Consider the following 16,896-nt stretch of genomic DNA (forward strand, 5'->3'; position numbering starts at 1 on the left):
TTGAAAATCTCTTTGGAGCAGTTCTTTTCTAACCCAGCCATAAGTGCTTCTGCTCTGTGTGGTCAGTGGGAAACTAAAAGTGACTCTCACCTGTGAGCCAATCCCTTCATTGCCACAAAGGGTTCACACTGGGTTCACCCCAATAGGCATGCTGTAACCAGTGGAACTAACTCGTGAGTGGATGTGGCCCATATTTGGCTGATGTGTCAGTAGAAAACAGAAAATATATGAGTATAGCTATGTTAGGTACGACTTCTGAAAGAACTACTGGGTTTCCAGAATTCTTTGGTTCACCATTGGTGAGAATTTGTTTCTATTGCATACACACACACACACATTTTAGGTTGTCAGTCTTCTGACTCTAAATAAACATTGGAATGTGTTATTTTAAATGTGTCTGTCTTCTTCATTATTTGAAGAAAATGCATGTGATCTGATAAGAGAGGCCCAGGGTCCCTGCTGTCATTTCTGCATAATAGCAGGGTCATTTTGATGAAGAAGTGATTGCTCCCTGCTTCTGTGACATCACTTACTCTTCTCTCCTGTTTGGAGCCTTCTTGTTACCACCTTAATTAAGATACTGGTGGTGCTGCTGCTGTTTAGTCTGTCTGGCTTGGCCTAGTACCCCTTCCCAACAGGTACCTAATAGGTACAGGCCATGCATTGCCTAGCCTAACAGAGCCATACGTTGCTGACCCTAAATTTTACTTAGAAAGTACAGGTCATCTACCACCTCCCTAGTAGCATCATCTCCTCAGCCACTGCTCATGGGAATTTCAAGGAAAGAGAAGCAGTGAGTTTGCTTCTCCCTTGGTTGTGGGGAATTTTCAAAATAATAATAATAATAATAAAACCACAGATTTAAGAGGAATAGTTCCTCAGCTTGCTTATTCTCTAAATTGTACCTGTAAGAGAAAGGCTGAACCCTCCTCTCCTCCCCCAAGTCTAAAGTCAGCATGAAACTCAGTAGGCCATGGAAGAACCACTGAGCATATTTGCAGGTTGTTGACAACATAGATAAATTTAATGGACTAATTTCCTTTCTGTATGAAAGTCTCCTGGGAGATGAATCCTTCATCATTGACTGTTCTTGTTGTGAACCATGTACTTGTAAGCAAGTGATGCTATTTACCAGCTTTTAAAAATGAAGATTTTAGGCAGGCATTTATCCTAGCAGCTAAGACATTTGCATGCCACATCAGATGCTGTGAAGCAACTCAATTAGTTGGGTGCTTGCCACCTATGTGGGAAACCTGGGTTCTGTTTCCCAGCTCCCAACTCCTACCATTGCAATGCATTGCCATTGCAGGCATTTGGGGAGTGAACCAGGGGTGGGAGTGCTCCTTGTGTTTCCCTCTTGCCTTTTCTTTCTCTTTGGCTGCTTTTCAAATAAATAATCAAGATTTGTAACATCAAACAGTCGAATTGTGCTGATTTGTTTCTTTTATTTGAAAGGCAGAGACAGAGATCTTTCATCTGCTGGTTTACTACCCAGATGGCCACAACAGTCATGGCTGGGTCAAGCCAAAACCAAAAGCCAGGAATTCCATCTGGGTCTCCCTTGTGAGTGGCAGCAACTCAGGTATCTGAGCTATCATCTGCTGCTTTCCCAAGCACATTAGTAGGGAGCTGGATCAGAAGTGGAGCAGCTGGGACTCACACTGGCACCCTGCTATGGGATGCCAGCGTCCCAAGTGGTTGGTTAAATTGCTGAGCCACGGTACCTTTCCCTTTCCTTTTTCTCTTAAAAGTTGAGCAATACTGGCCTTCAGTCCCACATGATGCCCTTTGGCTGCAGCTGAGTTGTATCTGTCTGCTTCACACAGGTCTCGCCCTCCATTTCACTGGGATCCTCCTTACACAGTTATTGAGGGGATAACTCCTGCTCTTGAGTCACTATTGCATTTGGTGCCATACAGAGCAGTGTTCACCAGGTTCTGTGCTGGTGACTTGGTTACTGCCAAAAGTCACTTCACTGTCTTGAGTACAGAGTTCTCCACCACTGAGTGTGTCTCACAGTGTGTCCAGCAGAAAGTAGTTTAGGGCTTGTCTGAGGCTGGGGAAAGGGCGGAGGGAGCCAGTGAATGAGGAGTGTCTACTAATGGGTACAGGTGTTTTGGAGGGTGATGAAAATATCCAGAGATGATGGTCATAGACCAAAACCCAGTGAATTATACATGAATAAATTTTATAGTATATAACTCAATAAAGCTGTTTTTTAAAAAATGTGTTTAAGACTCAGGGCCCTGTAGCAGGCATGTGGCATAGCAGGTTAAAATCGGGGTGCGTGCATTTCGTATCAGGGTGTTAGTATGAGTCCTAGCTACTGTGCTTCTGGTCCAGCTGCCTCTGATCTACCTGGGAAGCAGTGGATAATGGCTCAAGTACTTGAGTTTCTGTTACTCACATGGGAGATCGGGATTAAGTTCCTGGCTTTTGGCTTCAGCCTGGTCCAGCCCCTGCTTTGGGGGTCATTTGGGGAATGAACTGTTAAGTAAATGATCTCTCTCTCCCTCTCCCCTGCCCTCTCCCTCCACTCTCCTTTTATATAAGTGAATACATCTTGAAAAACATTAAGCCTGTGAAGGAAGAGTCCCTTTTGGAGGAGATATATCGTATCACCACTCTTGCAGGAGGTACAGGCTTCTGCGATTGTGGATTCTGGTATATACAAATTCAGTCCAGTTCAGAATAGAGAAATACGAGGGATCGTCACACCGTTTGTGGAAAATGTGCATTATCTTTTGATCCCATTTTTTCCATTAACTTTTTATCCTTATTTGAGTTGAAGAAAAAAAATTTGAAAGTTGCTGTAATAAGTAAGAGAATCCTGACATCTAGTGGACAACAGTATGTACTGTCAACAGAAACAAATCCTAGGACAGACAAGATAATTTTTTTCTTTTGCTTTTAAACAAGAAAAATTGTGCTCTCTCTTTTTGGTGGGGAATGGTTGATTATCTCGGAATACTTTTTTGGGATTCAGTGAGGAGGTTCTGAAGCCCTTCTCAGTGAGCTTTCCAACTGCAAGTGGCCTCGGGTTTTCATTTCCTTTTAAAGAGATGGTTTGAGAGATCTGTTCTGTTGAGGAATAGATAATTTGATATGAAGATTATGAAGATCTTTTGGAGGTTCTGGAGGAAAATAAAATTTTTCTTGTTTTGATAGCTGTTAGCAGAGAAATGATGCAGCATTGCCATCAAGAGGGTGCTTCTGGGGAGGGGACTTAACATGAAATTTATACATTCACTGTTTACTTTTCTTTTTTAAATTAGGCTTTCTGCTGTTTCTCAGAGGATTTATCAATTATGCAAAAGTTCGGAAGATGCCAGAAACTTTCTCAAATCTCCCCAGGACCAGAGTTCTCTTTATTTATTAAAGGTATTGAAGGTGGGGAAACAAATACTCTAGTTCAGGTGTAACGTGGGGATGTTGCAGGGCTACCTGCAGTTTTAGAGTAAGAGTCTGTGGGGGAGAGGGTTGAGGTCACTCCCCACCTTTCCATGGTCACCAGCTTTATAAGGGTTTTCTGTAAAAAGCTGTTGATGAGGCAAGTCGGAAGAACTGCAGTGGGAGAGAAGACACCACCTCACATGGGGCGGGGAGGGCAGAGTGGGGTCTCATTCGTCAGGAAGCTGGGGTATGGCTGCTGGCCTGCACCTGGCGACCTGAAGGTTCCACGGGAGGAACCCTGCAGAGCTTCTAAGCCCCAGAAGGAAGGGACTGGCCACTGCAGGAGCTTCTCCTGCCCAGGCTGCTGACAAGCCCACCATGGCTTCTGTCATTGAGGCCTCCCTCCGCCTGTCTGCAGGCTCACATCCTGCTGTTACCACTGCTGGGGAGGAGGGTCAAACCCAAGGAAGAGAAGGGGGGCTTTGAAAGGACATTTTCCCTTGCCCCCCTGCTAAAACAGGAGGACTAAGCCCTGCCAAGGCTCTTTGGTTCACAAGAGGTTTTCCCTAGAGGCTGTCTCTGCCTAAAGCAAGAAATAGGGAATCTTGAAAAAGAGTTCACTTGGGAGACATTCCTGGGAACATGATGCAGTAGTCCTCTTTGGAGTTGGTTCTTCATTCTTTTGGAGTTTGGGAAACTATGTGAATGGTGGGGCGGAACCTTGAGCGCCACCTGGAGGCCAGGCTAGGTGAAGGCCACCAGCCAGGCTGTAGACAGCAGTCCGGATTTGAATGGTAGTTGAATTATAACTGGTAGAAGTTAACAGTGTGGAGGAGTTTCAGAATCACTCAGCACAGATGCAGAGCAGAAAAGAGGCAGGGAAGTGTGGAGTTTGTTCAGGGGACAGCAGCTTTGTTGGAGCAAACCGTAGTATTGAAAAGCCAGCTGAAGCCGTGTTCTCAAATATGCTGAGTAGTAAACCCGTTTCCAGGGGAACCATCAAATTCACTGAGCTGACCTTTAAACCCAGTGATGTGTTGGCTCCTGACAAGGCTAAGCCCATGTATTTGCTGCTGGATGTCATCGTTTACATAGGTAACTATATCTGAAAGTAGGGTTCTCAATTTTGAAGACTTGTGGTGGTCTCAGGGTATATGTTTTAAGAAAATAAATTATCTACCATATTTAATTTGCCAGGTGAGGCACAGCATTGTAAGCTTTTAAGCAACAGAATGCAATGCACTGACACTTTGAATGCAACAAACCAGCTTTTTCAAAGCATAGTATAAGAAAAAAAGTTTTGGCTGGCGCTGCGGCTCACTTGGCTAATCCTCCACCTGTGGTGCTGGCACCCCAGGTTCTAGTCCCGGTCGGGGAGCCAGATTCTGTCCCAGTTGCTCCTCTTCCAGTCCAGCTCTCTGCTGTGGCCCGGGAGTGCAGTGGAGGATGGCCCAAGTGCTTGGGCCCTGCACCTGCATAGGAGACCAGGAGGAAACACCTGGCTCCTGGATTCGGATCGGCACAGTGCGCTGGCCATAGCAGCCATTTGGGGGTGAACCAACAGAAGGAAGACCTTTCTTTTCTCTCTGTCTCTCTCTATCTCTCTCTCTCTCACTGTCTAACTCTGCCTGTCAAAAAAAAAAAAAAAAAAAAAAAAAGAAAGGTTTTCCATGTATCAGATAGTGTTAAGCATTTTACATGTGTAATTAATTGTACTTATGGAAGTAGCAGATTACTTAGGTTTGTGTTAAAGTCAATTTCATTGGCTGGCACTGTGGCTCACTAGGCTAATCCTCTGCCTGCGGCGCCAGCACCCCGAGTTCTAGTCCCGGTTGGGGTGCTGGATCTTGTCCTGGTTGCCCCTCTTCCAGTCCAGCTCTCTGCTGTGGCCAGGGAGTGCAGTGGAGGATGGCCCAGGTGCTTGGGCCCTGCACCCTCATGGGAGACCAGGAGGAAGCACCTGGCTCCTGGCTTCAGATTGGCACAGTGCGCCGGCCACAACACACTGGCCATAACAGCCACTTGGGAGGTGAACCAATGGAAAAAGGAAGACCTTTCTCTCTGTCTCTCTCTCACTGTCTAACTCTGCCTGTCAAAAAATAAAAAAAAATTTTTAAAAAGTCAGTTTCATTAAGGGAGTATATACTTTGCGTTCATGTTTGCTTTTAAGGGATGGCTCTTCTTGCATGTTTAAAAGTGTGTGACGTGTCATGAATCTGGGTTCAGTCATGATTTCTAGACACCACTGGCCTTGTTCCTAACACCTGGAGGTGTCCTTAAGACTTATCGGGTGTTCTCTGTTCAGTTAACATTGTAGTTATTTATCAGCATGTCTGATTGTAATATATATCTGGCCCTAGATCGCACTGTTACCTACCAAAGATGGAGAAGTTAGTGCTTTGGGGTTGCTACAAGTCCTCTCCATGAGCAGTGCTGACATCACCTCCAAATCTCCCTTATTCTGTTGGTGTCCAAAAGTTCCTTAGGGGCCAGATTTCTCGTCTCTGTTCTGATTTTTAAGACTTCTGAGCTGTTTGATGAGAGTGTGCTGCCTGTAAGACAGCGCATCTTCAGAGTTGTGATTGAAGGCGGGTTGTCCTTGGTAGTAGTGCAGCTGGAGCTGTTCAGGGGGTTGTTTGAAGTCGGGAGTCTGTCTGATAAGGCTTTAGGAGCCGGAAGACACTTGCTCCGAGCTGAGTGAGTGCTCCCCGCTGGAGGGCATAATAATGTTTATTTGCTGTGCTGTCCAGCTTTGATAACCTGGTTAATTTGAAATAATTTCTGACATGCCCAGAGGATTCAGCGCTCTAAATGAAGGGTTTTAGGGACTTAAAGCAGCATTTAGAATTCTAATGACTTCCTTGCTAATTTTCAGGGAATCCCTGGAGGGAACCTGAAAAGCCGTAATAGCCTATGGGACTGAATGTGCTTTGTTCATTGACGGGGGTCAGAACTTGCCTCGCAGATCCAGACGTAGCATGCTTTATTTCTCTAGGTAGAACAGATGGGATTTTTAGTTGGAAGATGTTTTGGAAAACCATCATATGAAATGTGAAGGCTTTATTTTGTTCTACTGACTTCTCTTTTTTTGGATGCTGATGCCACTGGTTCAAAGCTGACTGCAGACTGACTTTGCCCAAAAGTCAGAGTTTTTAAAAGTAACTTTGCAGTACTCTCTGCGCTCTCCTAACATTGGCATTTTGCTGCTCAGGGTGAGAAAGGTGACTCTTGTCAGGCGACCCCAGATACAGTACTGGTCTGCCAGGCTTCAGGAGATCCCCTGACTGCAAACGGGCAAGGTGGGTGTTGACTACAAGTCCTTGAAAGCCTGTGCGACTCAGGTGGGGTTAGCACAGGGACAGCTCAGGGTTCCCTTTCAGAAATCCTGCAGGTTTTGCAAAAGCAAGTGCAGGGAGAAGCTCAGTGTTGTGGTTTCCCACTTGGTGACAGAGCTAGAGCGATTACAGAGGTGCACACAGTGGTACCAAGGAGTGTGTGACTGTGGGGAGGCCACAGAAACGCGATGTTCTTAGAGCTTTATGTGAAACGGGGAAAGCGTCAAAGTGTTCATACGTTTTCTATTGTTAGTGCACTGGTAAGCACAGTCGTATGGAATGCCACCTTCTGTGGTGCTGCCAGGTCAACCAGGGCAGAGCTACCACAGCAGGGAGGTGGGGACATGGGTGCTTGGTGATAGCTGACACTGCTTGTTCTACTGAAGCACTTAGCTTAATGTGTTCTAAAATCTGTTCTTTAAACCCCATCTGACATACCAGTAAAAAGTTTTTTAAGCCCTTGCATTAATCAGCTAGGGACCTTCGTAATTAAAAATTAATTCTTGTGGCTTGCGCCATGGCTCAATAGGCTAATCCTCTGCCTGTGCCGCCGGCACACCGGGTTCTAGTCCCGGTCAGGGTGCCGGATTCTGTCCCAGTTGCCTCTCTTCCAGGCCAGCTCTCTGCTGTGGCCCGGGAGTGCAGTGGAGGATGGCCCAAGTGCTTGGGTCCTGCACCCCATGGGAGACCAGGAAAAGCACCTGGCTCCTGGCTTCAGATCAGCGTGGTGTGCTGGCTGCAGTGCGCTGGCTGCGGCGGCCATTGGAGGGTGAACCAACAGCAAAGGAAGACCTTTCTCTCTCTCTCTCTCTCTCTCTCACTGTCCACTCTGCCTGTCCAAAAAAAAAAAAAAAAAAAATTCTCGTGACCTGGTGAGCTCCCTGAGTATTAGGCATCAAATATTTAAATTTTGTTCACCTAAGACAAATATTTTCGGGGCCAGTGCTGTGGTATAGCAGTTATGTAAAGCTGCCGCCTGCAGAGCCGGCATCCCATATGGGTGCTGGTTTGAGTCCTGGCTGCTCCACTTCTGAACCAGCTCCTTGCCTGGGAAAGCAGCACAGGATGTTCCAAGTCTTTGGGCCCCTGCACCCACATGGGAGACCTGGAAGAAACTCCTGGCTCCTGGCTTCAGATGGCCTAGCTCTTGCCGTTGCGGCCATTTGGGGAGTGAACCAGCAGATGGAAGACCTCTCTCTCTGCCTTTGCCTAAGACAAACACTTTCATTTCTCCCTTTCTGTAATCTTTCCCTGTTCTTTAACACTGCTCTTATTTTATTAAAGGAAATTCATTTCAAGGTAATATATGGCTTATTGGATGTTTTATAAAGTAGCAAGACAGTAGAAATGGTGTTTCCAGTAGAGTTTTTACTTAAAAAAAAAAAAAAAAAAAAAGTAACACGAGCCCAAGAAGAACTGTTTGTCTTCCTCCTAAAAGTGAAAATGCTCTGTTGGCTGTGGATCCTTGTTGTTTGCAAGGTGATCTGACCTGTGGCTAAGTAACCGTGTCCATGGTCTCAAGGCCTGCATGAGCTGCAGCTCACACATCAGGTCGGGTGCTGTGCGGTCCTCACCAGGAGCCCTTTGCTGGCAGTCTGTACGCTGACGGAGACTTCCTCCTCTTAAGGAACTTGGAACAGCTCACGATTTGAGGACCTGTTAAACACCCTGCTAAGGCCGGAGCAGCGTAAACTCAGACTGTGGCCAGGTGATTGGCCTGTGTTACGTGTTCTTGCAAGCACTAGTGTTTTGGATGCTCCTTGTTTCATCAGTTTTCATCTGTTAATCAAAACTGATAAAACTGAGAGTGCTTAGGTTTGCAGTGAGTCAGCCTCACAGCAGAGACCTCTGTTTGACACCTCTCTGTCAGTTTTATTTTGCCTCTGAGGTCTGCACGTTCTGATGCCTTTGTCTCTCTATCTAGGTCTAAAGAGTAGTTGCCCTTGTGTCAGCATTACAAGTTTACTTCAAGCCCAAACACATCTGAATTTGGGGTTTGGAAAAATGCTAGTCTCTCTGGAAGCATAGGTGACTTCCTGTAGCGCCTCATGTGGAGGCCTCATGCGGCCTTCCCGGTAGTTTGGGGATATGGGAAAGTAAGCTGGGGGGCCATGGATAAGCCCATCTAACCCACTTAATGCCACATGCCACAAATGATTTCTCAAAAAACTTGTTAGTAATCAGTGTATCTTGTTATTATTTCCTCTTCCATCTTTACTTGTTTTCTTTCCCTGGCTAGTTCCATGAGAAAAAAAAATTCACTAGGCAGAAATACCTCAAAGTATTAGATGAAAACTGCATTTAACAAAATGTATGGACATTATTTTGAGAGCATCTTTTTCACCTGTTTATTTGAAGGGTAGAGTTACAGACAGAGAGTGGGAGAGACAGAGAGAAAGAACCATCTGCTGGTTCACTCCCCATAATGGCCGTAATAGCTGGAGCTGGGCCTATCAGAGCCCCAAGGTGCTCCCTTCCGTCCACCCAGTGGCCCGTGCAGGTGTGGCAGTCCCCCCCCCCCTTTTAAAAAAAATTTATTTATTTTAAATTCAGAGTTACAGAGAGAGAGAAGCAGAGGCAGAGAAGAGAGAGATCTTCCATCTGCTGGTTCACTCCCCAACTGGCTGCAATGGCCAGATCTGAAGCCAGGAGCCAGGAGCTTCTTCTGGGTCTCGCAAATGGTTGCGGGGACCCAAGCATTTGGACCACCTTCCACTGCTTTCCCAGGCCACAGCAGAGAGCTGGATCAGAAGAGGAACAGCTGGGACTAGAACCGGCGACCATTTGTGATGCTGGCACTGCAGGCAGAGGCTTAACCTACTAAGCCACAGTGCCGGCCCCCTATGCTTTTCTGAACATTATTCTGGGGTTGCATATACAAGAGTTCTTAAAAAAAAAAACAAAAACCTGAAATCCATGCAATTTTTTTCATAATATGAGTTTTCCGTAGACTTTTTGAGGTATCCTCATTTTTGTTATTTTCAGAGAAGTGTGTCCCAAAATACATTGAATTTTAAAGAAAATTTATTTTTAAAAAATATTTATTGTCTGCATTTACATGTGTATTTCAACATTGCTGTACAGCATGACACTGGTATCCTTGGTAGAAGTTATCTTTGTGTAGGATCTGATGGAATTACCAGGGCAAACGGTAGCTTCGGGTAGATTAGGAAAATCACCTGTGCATTGGGATTCTGTTCTGTCCTAGGCTGCAGTTGTTGCTGACAGGATGCAGTGTAGAATAAAGACGTGCAGCTTCCATTCTGTGCTTTTGTTGGGAGGCTTGAAGAGAGAACCCCCTGACCTCACGGAATTTTAGAGAAAGCACTCCCGTTGTTTCTAGTTGTGGAGGCTGTGAGAACTTAGAGAGCTGCAGAGGTACTGCCTGTGTAGGAGTCTGATGTCGGTGTATAGAGCCGTGTTGAAATGCACTTCCCCTGTCTCCTCACGTCCTTCTCCCACTGAGGTAACACGCTAACCGGGATTCAACATTCAGTGTCCTTCTCTGGCAGATGTTTTCTGGCACAGGCCTTCCTGCGTCTGTGGATTCTCTCAAGCAGCAAGAGAGAGCCTGCAGGAGGTGAATCGAGATGCAGAACACAGAAGAATGATCACCTGCTTTAAAAAATAAAAGTACTGTTGAAAACGATCATTTCTCTCTATTTGTTCCTAGGTGTAAAATTTTACTAGTTAATGCCGAATTCTGTAATCATTGAATCATTAGTGGTTAATGTTTGAAAAAGCTCTTGCAATCAAGTCTGTGATGTATCAATAATGCCTTATATATTGTTTGTAGCCATTTTAAATAGCATGAGCCACGTCCCTGTAGTCAGTAGGGGGCAGTCTTGCTTTATTCATCGTCCATCTCAAAATGAATTTGGAATTAAACAATTTAGTGTAAGATATGTATAATGCTGGCAGTTTAAAGGTATTTTCTCAAAAGTTACAACTTATGTTATTACTGCATTTCTGCACATCAGTCCATTATTTGCTATTAAAATTAATCTAGGAATTTATTCAGTCGTGCTGTGTGAACACCTGGAAGCAAAATCATAGTGCAAAATACATTCAAGATGTGGTCAAAAACTATGGTCTTAATTGGTAAATAATAAACATTAATTTTTTTATAGTCTGTATTCGAAATTTTGCAGTACCTTATTGTTGTGTGGCGTGTACCTAAGGAATTCTCTAAGTGTCTCTGTGTAAAACAGGACACAGGCAAATGCAGCTTAATTACTAAAATGTTAACTCTTGGTATCCTCTGTGTGATTAGAGGATCAGGTATAGGAGCAAAAGAAGAATTAGCTTGAAACTTTTGAGATGGTTCCTAACATGCTGTACTACTTGCTTTTACAATGTGTTAGCAGAAACCAGTGAGTTACAGACGTCCAGTGGATGTGCTTTCTGCCCATGTGGTAATTCACCTTGGTTTGCTATGTTAAACCTGTAAATACAACAGAACATTAATAAATGTCTCTTGTGTAGCACCTTAGTGTTTACTTTCTTGGTTTACATTTGTTGGTTGGGATTTTTTCTGATCTTACAGAATCGTTCAGTAAATACTAAAAAAAAAAAACCTGCCCTTAGGTCAGTTTTATTCTTCATTTTAAGCACAGGAAGTTCCTGCCTTTCATATCCTGTTCAATACATCCCTAAAAATATATGAACTTTAGTTCTGCAAGAGGTAATGGGATAAAATAGAGGCATTGAATCATTCTGGAATTCCCAATTATGCTTAATTATTTGGACATAATTATAGCTGCTGTATTTCCGGTGTTTCCTGCATGCTCTTTGCATTTGCACTTCCTGTCAGCTCACACAACCGCTGGGGTGAAGTACTGGGAGTGCTCAGTTGAGGCGGAAGAGCCTTCAGTCCTCCTGACTTCTGATCTTGTCTTGCTTGTGTTAAATTTAGAGAGAAGTGGTTCTGACAGCATCAGCCATTTGTTTTTTCCCCCCATTTTCCACTTAAATACTTAGAAAATGCAGCAAGATCGTCCTATTAGACAAACAGCACCAGCTCAGTATGTTAGCTGAAAATGTTCCTTCATTTGCCGGTGAAGATCGAGAGGCAATACAGGAAATCTGTCTAAGGTTCATACATGATGCATAAAGTTGAAAACCAAAAGGAGAAATTAAAAGCCTCATGGGTTAACATTTCAATGATTACTGAATTATTATTATCAGTAATAGTGTAACATGATCTTGCTCAAAAAATGTATTTTGCAATAGAGAGGAATGAGTTTTAGGAAAGTCTCTTCAAAGAATTTTTTTTAAAATCATATGATACCAACGATAGAGTTGTGAGTTCTCATGGCCTGTAACGTCCACGTTCAGAATGGAAAGACACGGGACAGGCTGTGTAAATGTGGGCGTGTGCAGCAGAGGTGGGTTACGTCAGGGCGCAGCACAAGTGGGAGGGTTCTAAGTCATGGAAACCCCAACACTGGACCAGCTGTGTGCTGACTCCACAGGTCCTTGAGCCCTGCTTGGCTTTGTGTGTTCAGTGAACTGAAGTATGTGTAAACCTGCAGTTTGATACACTTTCAAACCCTAGTCAGGAGGGTGGCTGCCCTTCACCTCGTACCCGTGGTGAAGATGGAAGACTTGAGGGATGAAAGTTGGGACCGTGTGTCTTGGAGAGTCCTTACTGTTGGGGTGAAAATGGTTGTGTCACTCATTTCTCGCTTCTTTATCCCCTGGCAGGCTCATTACTGAGAACAACTCTTTGGCATAAAAGAGAGGCCTTTACAATCAGTTATTTTGAAAGATGATCCAGAGGAAGCCGTTTTACTCGCCTGAGGCTTTGGGATGTACCAGCCTAGGTCCTGGGCTTTGGGACAGAAAGGGCTTTGCATGAGGGCAGACAGCAGAGGTCCCTTAGGTCTCTACTTGCTGCCATTTGGAATTATGCATGCTTACATTTAAAGGGGTTTGTGTGGTCATTTTTTTTTTCCTTTTTCAGAAAGCTAGATTGTTTTGTCTGAAAATAGAAAAGGCATTATTAAAATTCACTTGTTAAAAATCAGTAAGACAGGGCCGGCGCCGCGGCTCACTAGGCTAATCCTCCGCCTTGCGGCGCCGGCACACCGGGTTCTAGTCCTGGTCGGGGCACCAGATTCTGTCCCGGTTGCTCCTCTTCCAGGCCAGCTCTCTGCTGTGGCCAGGGAGTGCAGTGGAGGATGGCCCAAGTACTTGGGCCCTGCACCCCATGGGAGACCAGAAGTACCTGGCTCCTACCTTCGGATCAGCGCGGTGCGCCGGCCGCAGTGCGCCAGCCGCTGTGGCCATTGGAGGATGAACCAACGGCAAAGGAATACCTTTCTCTCTGTCTCTCTCTCTCACTGTCCACTCTGCCTGTCCAAAAAAAAAAAAAAATCAGTAAGACTAAATATCTTTACTAACGGGCTCAATTTTGTTTAGAGTGTGAAACAACAGGATTTTTAGTGACGTAAATGACTTAGTGACGTAAATGACTTTTTTTTTTTTTTTTTAATAAGTGTCTGACTTGAGCTCTGGCCCACCAGGAGTCATTAGCAGTACAGATGAAGTTTCTTTTGGCCTTCTCTGTGTTCTTATACTAAAATATACTCCACTTGGCTATAAATTGTTCATACTTAACGAAAGAAAGAACTGCTGACACGGACTGTCAGGGCCAATAGAAGTGATAATTCAATTCTAGTGCTTGGTTGCCTGAGGTGGTGGCAAGGTTCTGGGGTGAAAATCTACAAAATCAGATCCCAGGGTCAGAGCCCTGGCCACAGCTTTACATCCAGCGCTACCCACTCTTCCCACCTCTTGAGGGTTGGCACAGTAGAAATTGACGTAACATAAAAACTCACTGGGCGCTGAATCTTGTCAACATCAGTGATCACATTGTAAATTAAAGTATGCCAAGAACAGACAGACCATGCATTTATATGAAATAGGAGAGTACATATGTGAATTGTTAGTTATTCAATGGAAAGGCACAGGGAGCGCGCGTGCAGTCCATCTGCTGGTTTACTTCCTAGTTTCCACAACAACCAGGGCTGGGACAGGCCCAGGCCGTGTGTCCCACACTGGTGGCAGGGACCCAGCCATTGGAGCCATCACCCGCTGTCTCCCAGGAAGTACATTCACAGGAATTGGGAACAGAGCCAGTACCCAGACCCAGGCATGCAGCCTCTAAGCTGTCAAACACTGGCCCCAGAAGAGTACATTTTATGAAAAAGTAACTGTGACCCTGTTACTGGCATAATTTGGTTCTTGGTTAAACCTCAGTGATGAATCTATTTAAAATCATGGGCAAAAAGTAGTTTATTAAATTTTCAAGTTTTGCTGGTATTTAATTGGTCCTCGTTTTTTAGCTAATTAGAAGATTTTCACATTTCAGCAGTGATGAAGGGTATTAACAAATTCAAAAAGTTTCCATAGATGGTTTATATATTTTTAAAATTTTTGTTTGACACATTTTTAAGCCTAAATAGTATTTATAGTTTGTAAGGTAGATAAAGTGGATTGAGTGAGAGCATTTATTAAGCCAGCAGTGAGATTCTCTCGGTTTAACTTCCCCTTTGTGTATACCTGTGTGCTTCTGCATGTGTGCATAGTTCTACTCACTTAGACCACCCACAAAACGCACTCTTGTTCTTCTGTGGGCCCTACTACTGAAGTGAAAGGGAGGACATCTCAAAGAAAAACACCAGGATTTCCCAGAGGGAACAGCAAGTTTAAGTTGAGAGGAGAAGAGGCCTTTAGGAGAAAAGGTGGTTATAGAAACAAATTGGTGACATCCCATTCCAAGAAGAGGCTGTTTTAGAGCCCGGTTGATTGCGTCACCTACGACTTTATGGCTGTAGGAAGAACTACTCATAGGTCAAATAAATGGTGAGCTGGCCTCCCGAGGCCTGTTTCCCTGCCTGTAAAATCTGCAGTCGTCCATGTTAAGGACCTCAGAACCCAAGTCATTCTCAGGATTTGCCACTTGTGGAATAAGCATATGTAATAGTCAAAGCTTCGGGGTTAGTTTTACACTTGTATTACTTAAAATCCTGTTTTATACTTTACCTTAAAGTATTATCCTCTGATTCTGAGTTTTGGTGCTTTTTAAAGTTCATTAGTTGATGAATTAATAAAGTGTAAATTTAAATGAAAGTGTCCTAACCCAGAATGCAGAACACTAACAGAATTCGCCTTTGTGAAGGATTTCACCCAGGTTGGAAACTGAGATGCAGTTGTATGAAGTAGACATTTCCCAGAGGACTTTATATGTTCCTTGTCCTGCCCTAATACTTATTAACATGAACTATTTAGGAAATGAAATGTTTCAGACTTTGTCCCATCCATTAGTGACCACTGGTTTATAGACGATAAAACTGGGAAACGTGGCTTCCTGTACGTTGTATGAAGATGAGCTCTGGGAAGAAGGCAGGATTCATGATTACTCTGCAGTTGTCTGGAAGGTTTGAGAGCTGTGCACAATCTGGGGAACAAGAAAGTGAGTTGGAAACCCAGAAGGTAATCGCAGACAGAGTGATTGCCGGACAAAGCACATCAGGGAAAGTACAGAACTAAGCAAGCGGCCTGACTCCTGAAATTGACCCTGGGTGCTGGCTGATTTTCATCTTGCATTTGTGTCCCCTCCTGAGAGCACTGTCCCCTATTCAAGCCAGTTCTTTCCTGAGCCAAGGGGACAGGATTGGAGCTGCCGTCCCCTTAACTGGGCTGCAGTCACCCTTGCTGAGACATCCCTCTTTCCATTGGCACAACAGCAGCGCCTAGAATGTTCCTGAGTGAGGTTTTAGAAATGCCACCTGTGGGCCGGCGCCGCGGCTCAACAGGCTAATCCTCCACCTAGCGGTGCCGGGTTCTAGTCCCGGTCGGGGTGCTGGATTCTGTCCCGGTTGCTCCTCTTCCAGGCCAGCTCTCTGCTGTGGCCCGGGAGTGCAGTGGAGGATGGCCCAGGTGCTTGGGCCCTGCACCCCATGGGAGACCAGGAGAAGCACCTGGCTCCTGCCTTCAGATCAGCGCGGTGCGCTGGCCGCAGCGCGCCAGCCGTGGCGGCCATTGGAGGATGAACCAACGGCAAAGGAAGACCTTTCTGTCTCTCTCCCTCACTATCCACTCTGCCTGTCCAAAAAAAAAAAAAAAAAAAGAAAAAGAAAAAGAAAGAAAGAAATGCCACCTGCGTTCTGGGCCAGATCTGTGTCTCAGAGCACTGCACAGGCTGATTGGGCAGTCACCATGTACAGCTGTGGTCTCTGATGATCAGCACTGAGGACTGTTACATACATGATTTATTTCCACTTCTGTTTTGACTGAGATTGCAGATAAATTAGTAAGCGAATCACTGGATGGATCAACATTTTTATCACCCCATTTTCTACTAGCATGCTTTGGAACTTGGTAGTTGTTTAAAAATAGTGGTCTAACGCGAAGTTAGCAGTCTGTTTCCTTCCGAGGCTTGACTCAGTGACTCATGCCTTAGGTCTGTGTACCATGGTCAGGTGTATGACAAAGTCAGCCTTTTCCCTTTTTTGATTATGTATTTCATCCCTGAAATTATACGTGTGAAATGGGGCTTAATCTCTGTGTAGGTCTTCAGCGGCTCCTCTGTGCTTTGGCAGTTGCCTAGATTCAGGTGTTGAAATGAAATTGTTAAATGTGTATCTAATGTGCATCCATTGAGTTACAACTAGCCAGCCTTCCATTTTGAGCTTGCAAACACAGGTGCGCAGGCACGGCTCACCTAGGCTCTCCACAGAGGAAGGCTGAAGGGCACCAGCCTGCGGAACACCTCCATGGGTTCTGAGCATGCTTTTCATTAATGCTGTCATGGCATTGATTGATAAGGTCAGGACTTTTCTCTTTGGGGTGGGGAGTAAGACACCATTTGGAGGACATCTGTCTCGAATATCCAAGTGCCTGCTCTGCTCCCGACATCAACTTCCTGCTAATGCACACACTGGGAGGCAGCAGGTGATGACTCAAGTACTTGGGTCTCTGCTACGCATGTGGGACACCTGGATTTAGTTCCCAGTTCCTGTCTTAGGTGCTTGCTTTGGGTCCCTGCTAGCTATGGGGGAGACTCCTGGCTTCTGCCTGGCCCATCCCTGCCCTAGCTGTTGTGGAACCAGCAGATGGGAGTCTCTCTCTCTCCCTCCCTCCCTCCCTCCCTCCCCCCTTC

The 16,896-nt window shown here is 45.1% G+C and overlaps 1 protein-coding gene across 2 annotated transcripts in view; it reads left to right on the forward strand.

Annotated features, from left to right (window-relative positions):
• The window catches only part of NDFIP1 (Nedd4 family interacting protein 1), a 57,579-nt gene extending 46,364 nt beyond the window's left edge, over positions 1 to 11,215 (forward strand). Inside the window, exons 7-8 of one of the 2 annotated variants that reach the window (XM_002710273.6) lie at positions 3,276 to 3,381; positions 10,225 to 11,215. In XM_002710273.6, the coding sequence (XP_002710319.1) occupies positions 3,276 to 3,379 (104 nt within the window). In that variant the 3' untranslated portion in view covers positions 3,380 to 3,381; positions 10,225 to 11,215. The remainder of the gene's footprint in view (positions 1 to 3,275; positions 3,382 to 10,224) is intronic. The other variant, XM_008255156.5, reaches the window with a different exon arrangement.
• The last annotated feature ends 5,681 nt before the right edge of the window (positions 11,216 to 16,896 follow it).

Source organism: Oryctolagus cuniculus, chromosome 6 (genome assembly GCF_051225735.1).
Source record: "Oryctolagus cuniculus isolate XC-2025 breed Fujian yellow rabbit chromosome 6, ASM5122573v1, whole genome shotgun sequence".
Classification (NCBI taxonomy): domain Eukaryota; kingdom Metazoa; phylum Chordata; class Mammalia; order Lagomorpha; family Leporidae; genus Oryctolagus; species Oryctolagus cuniculus.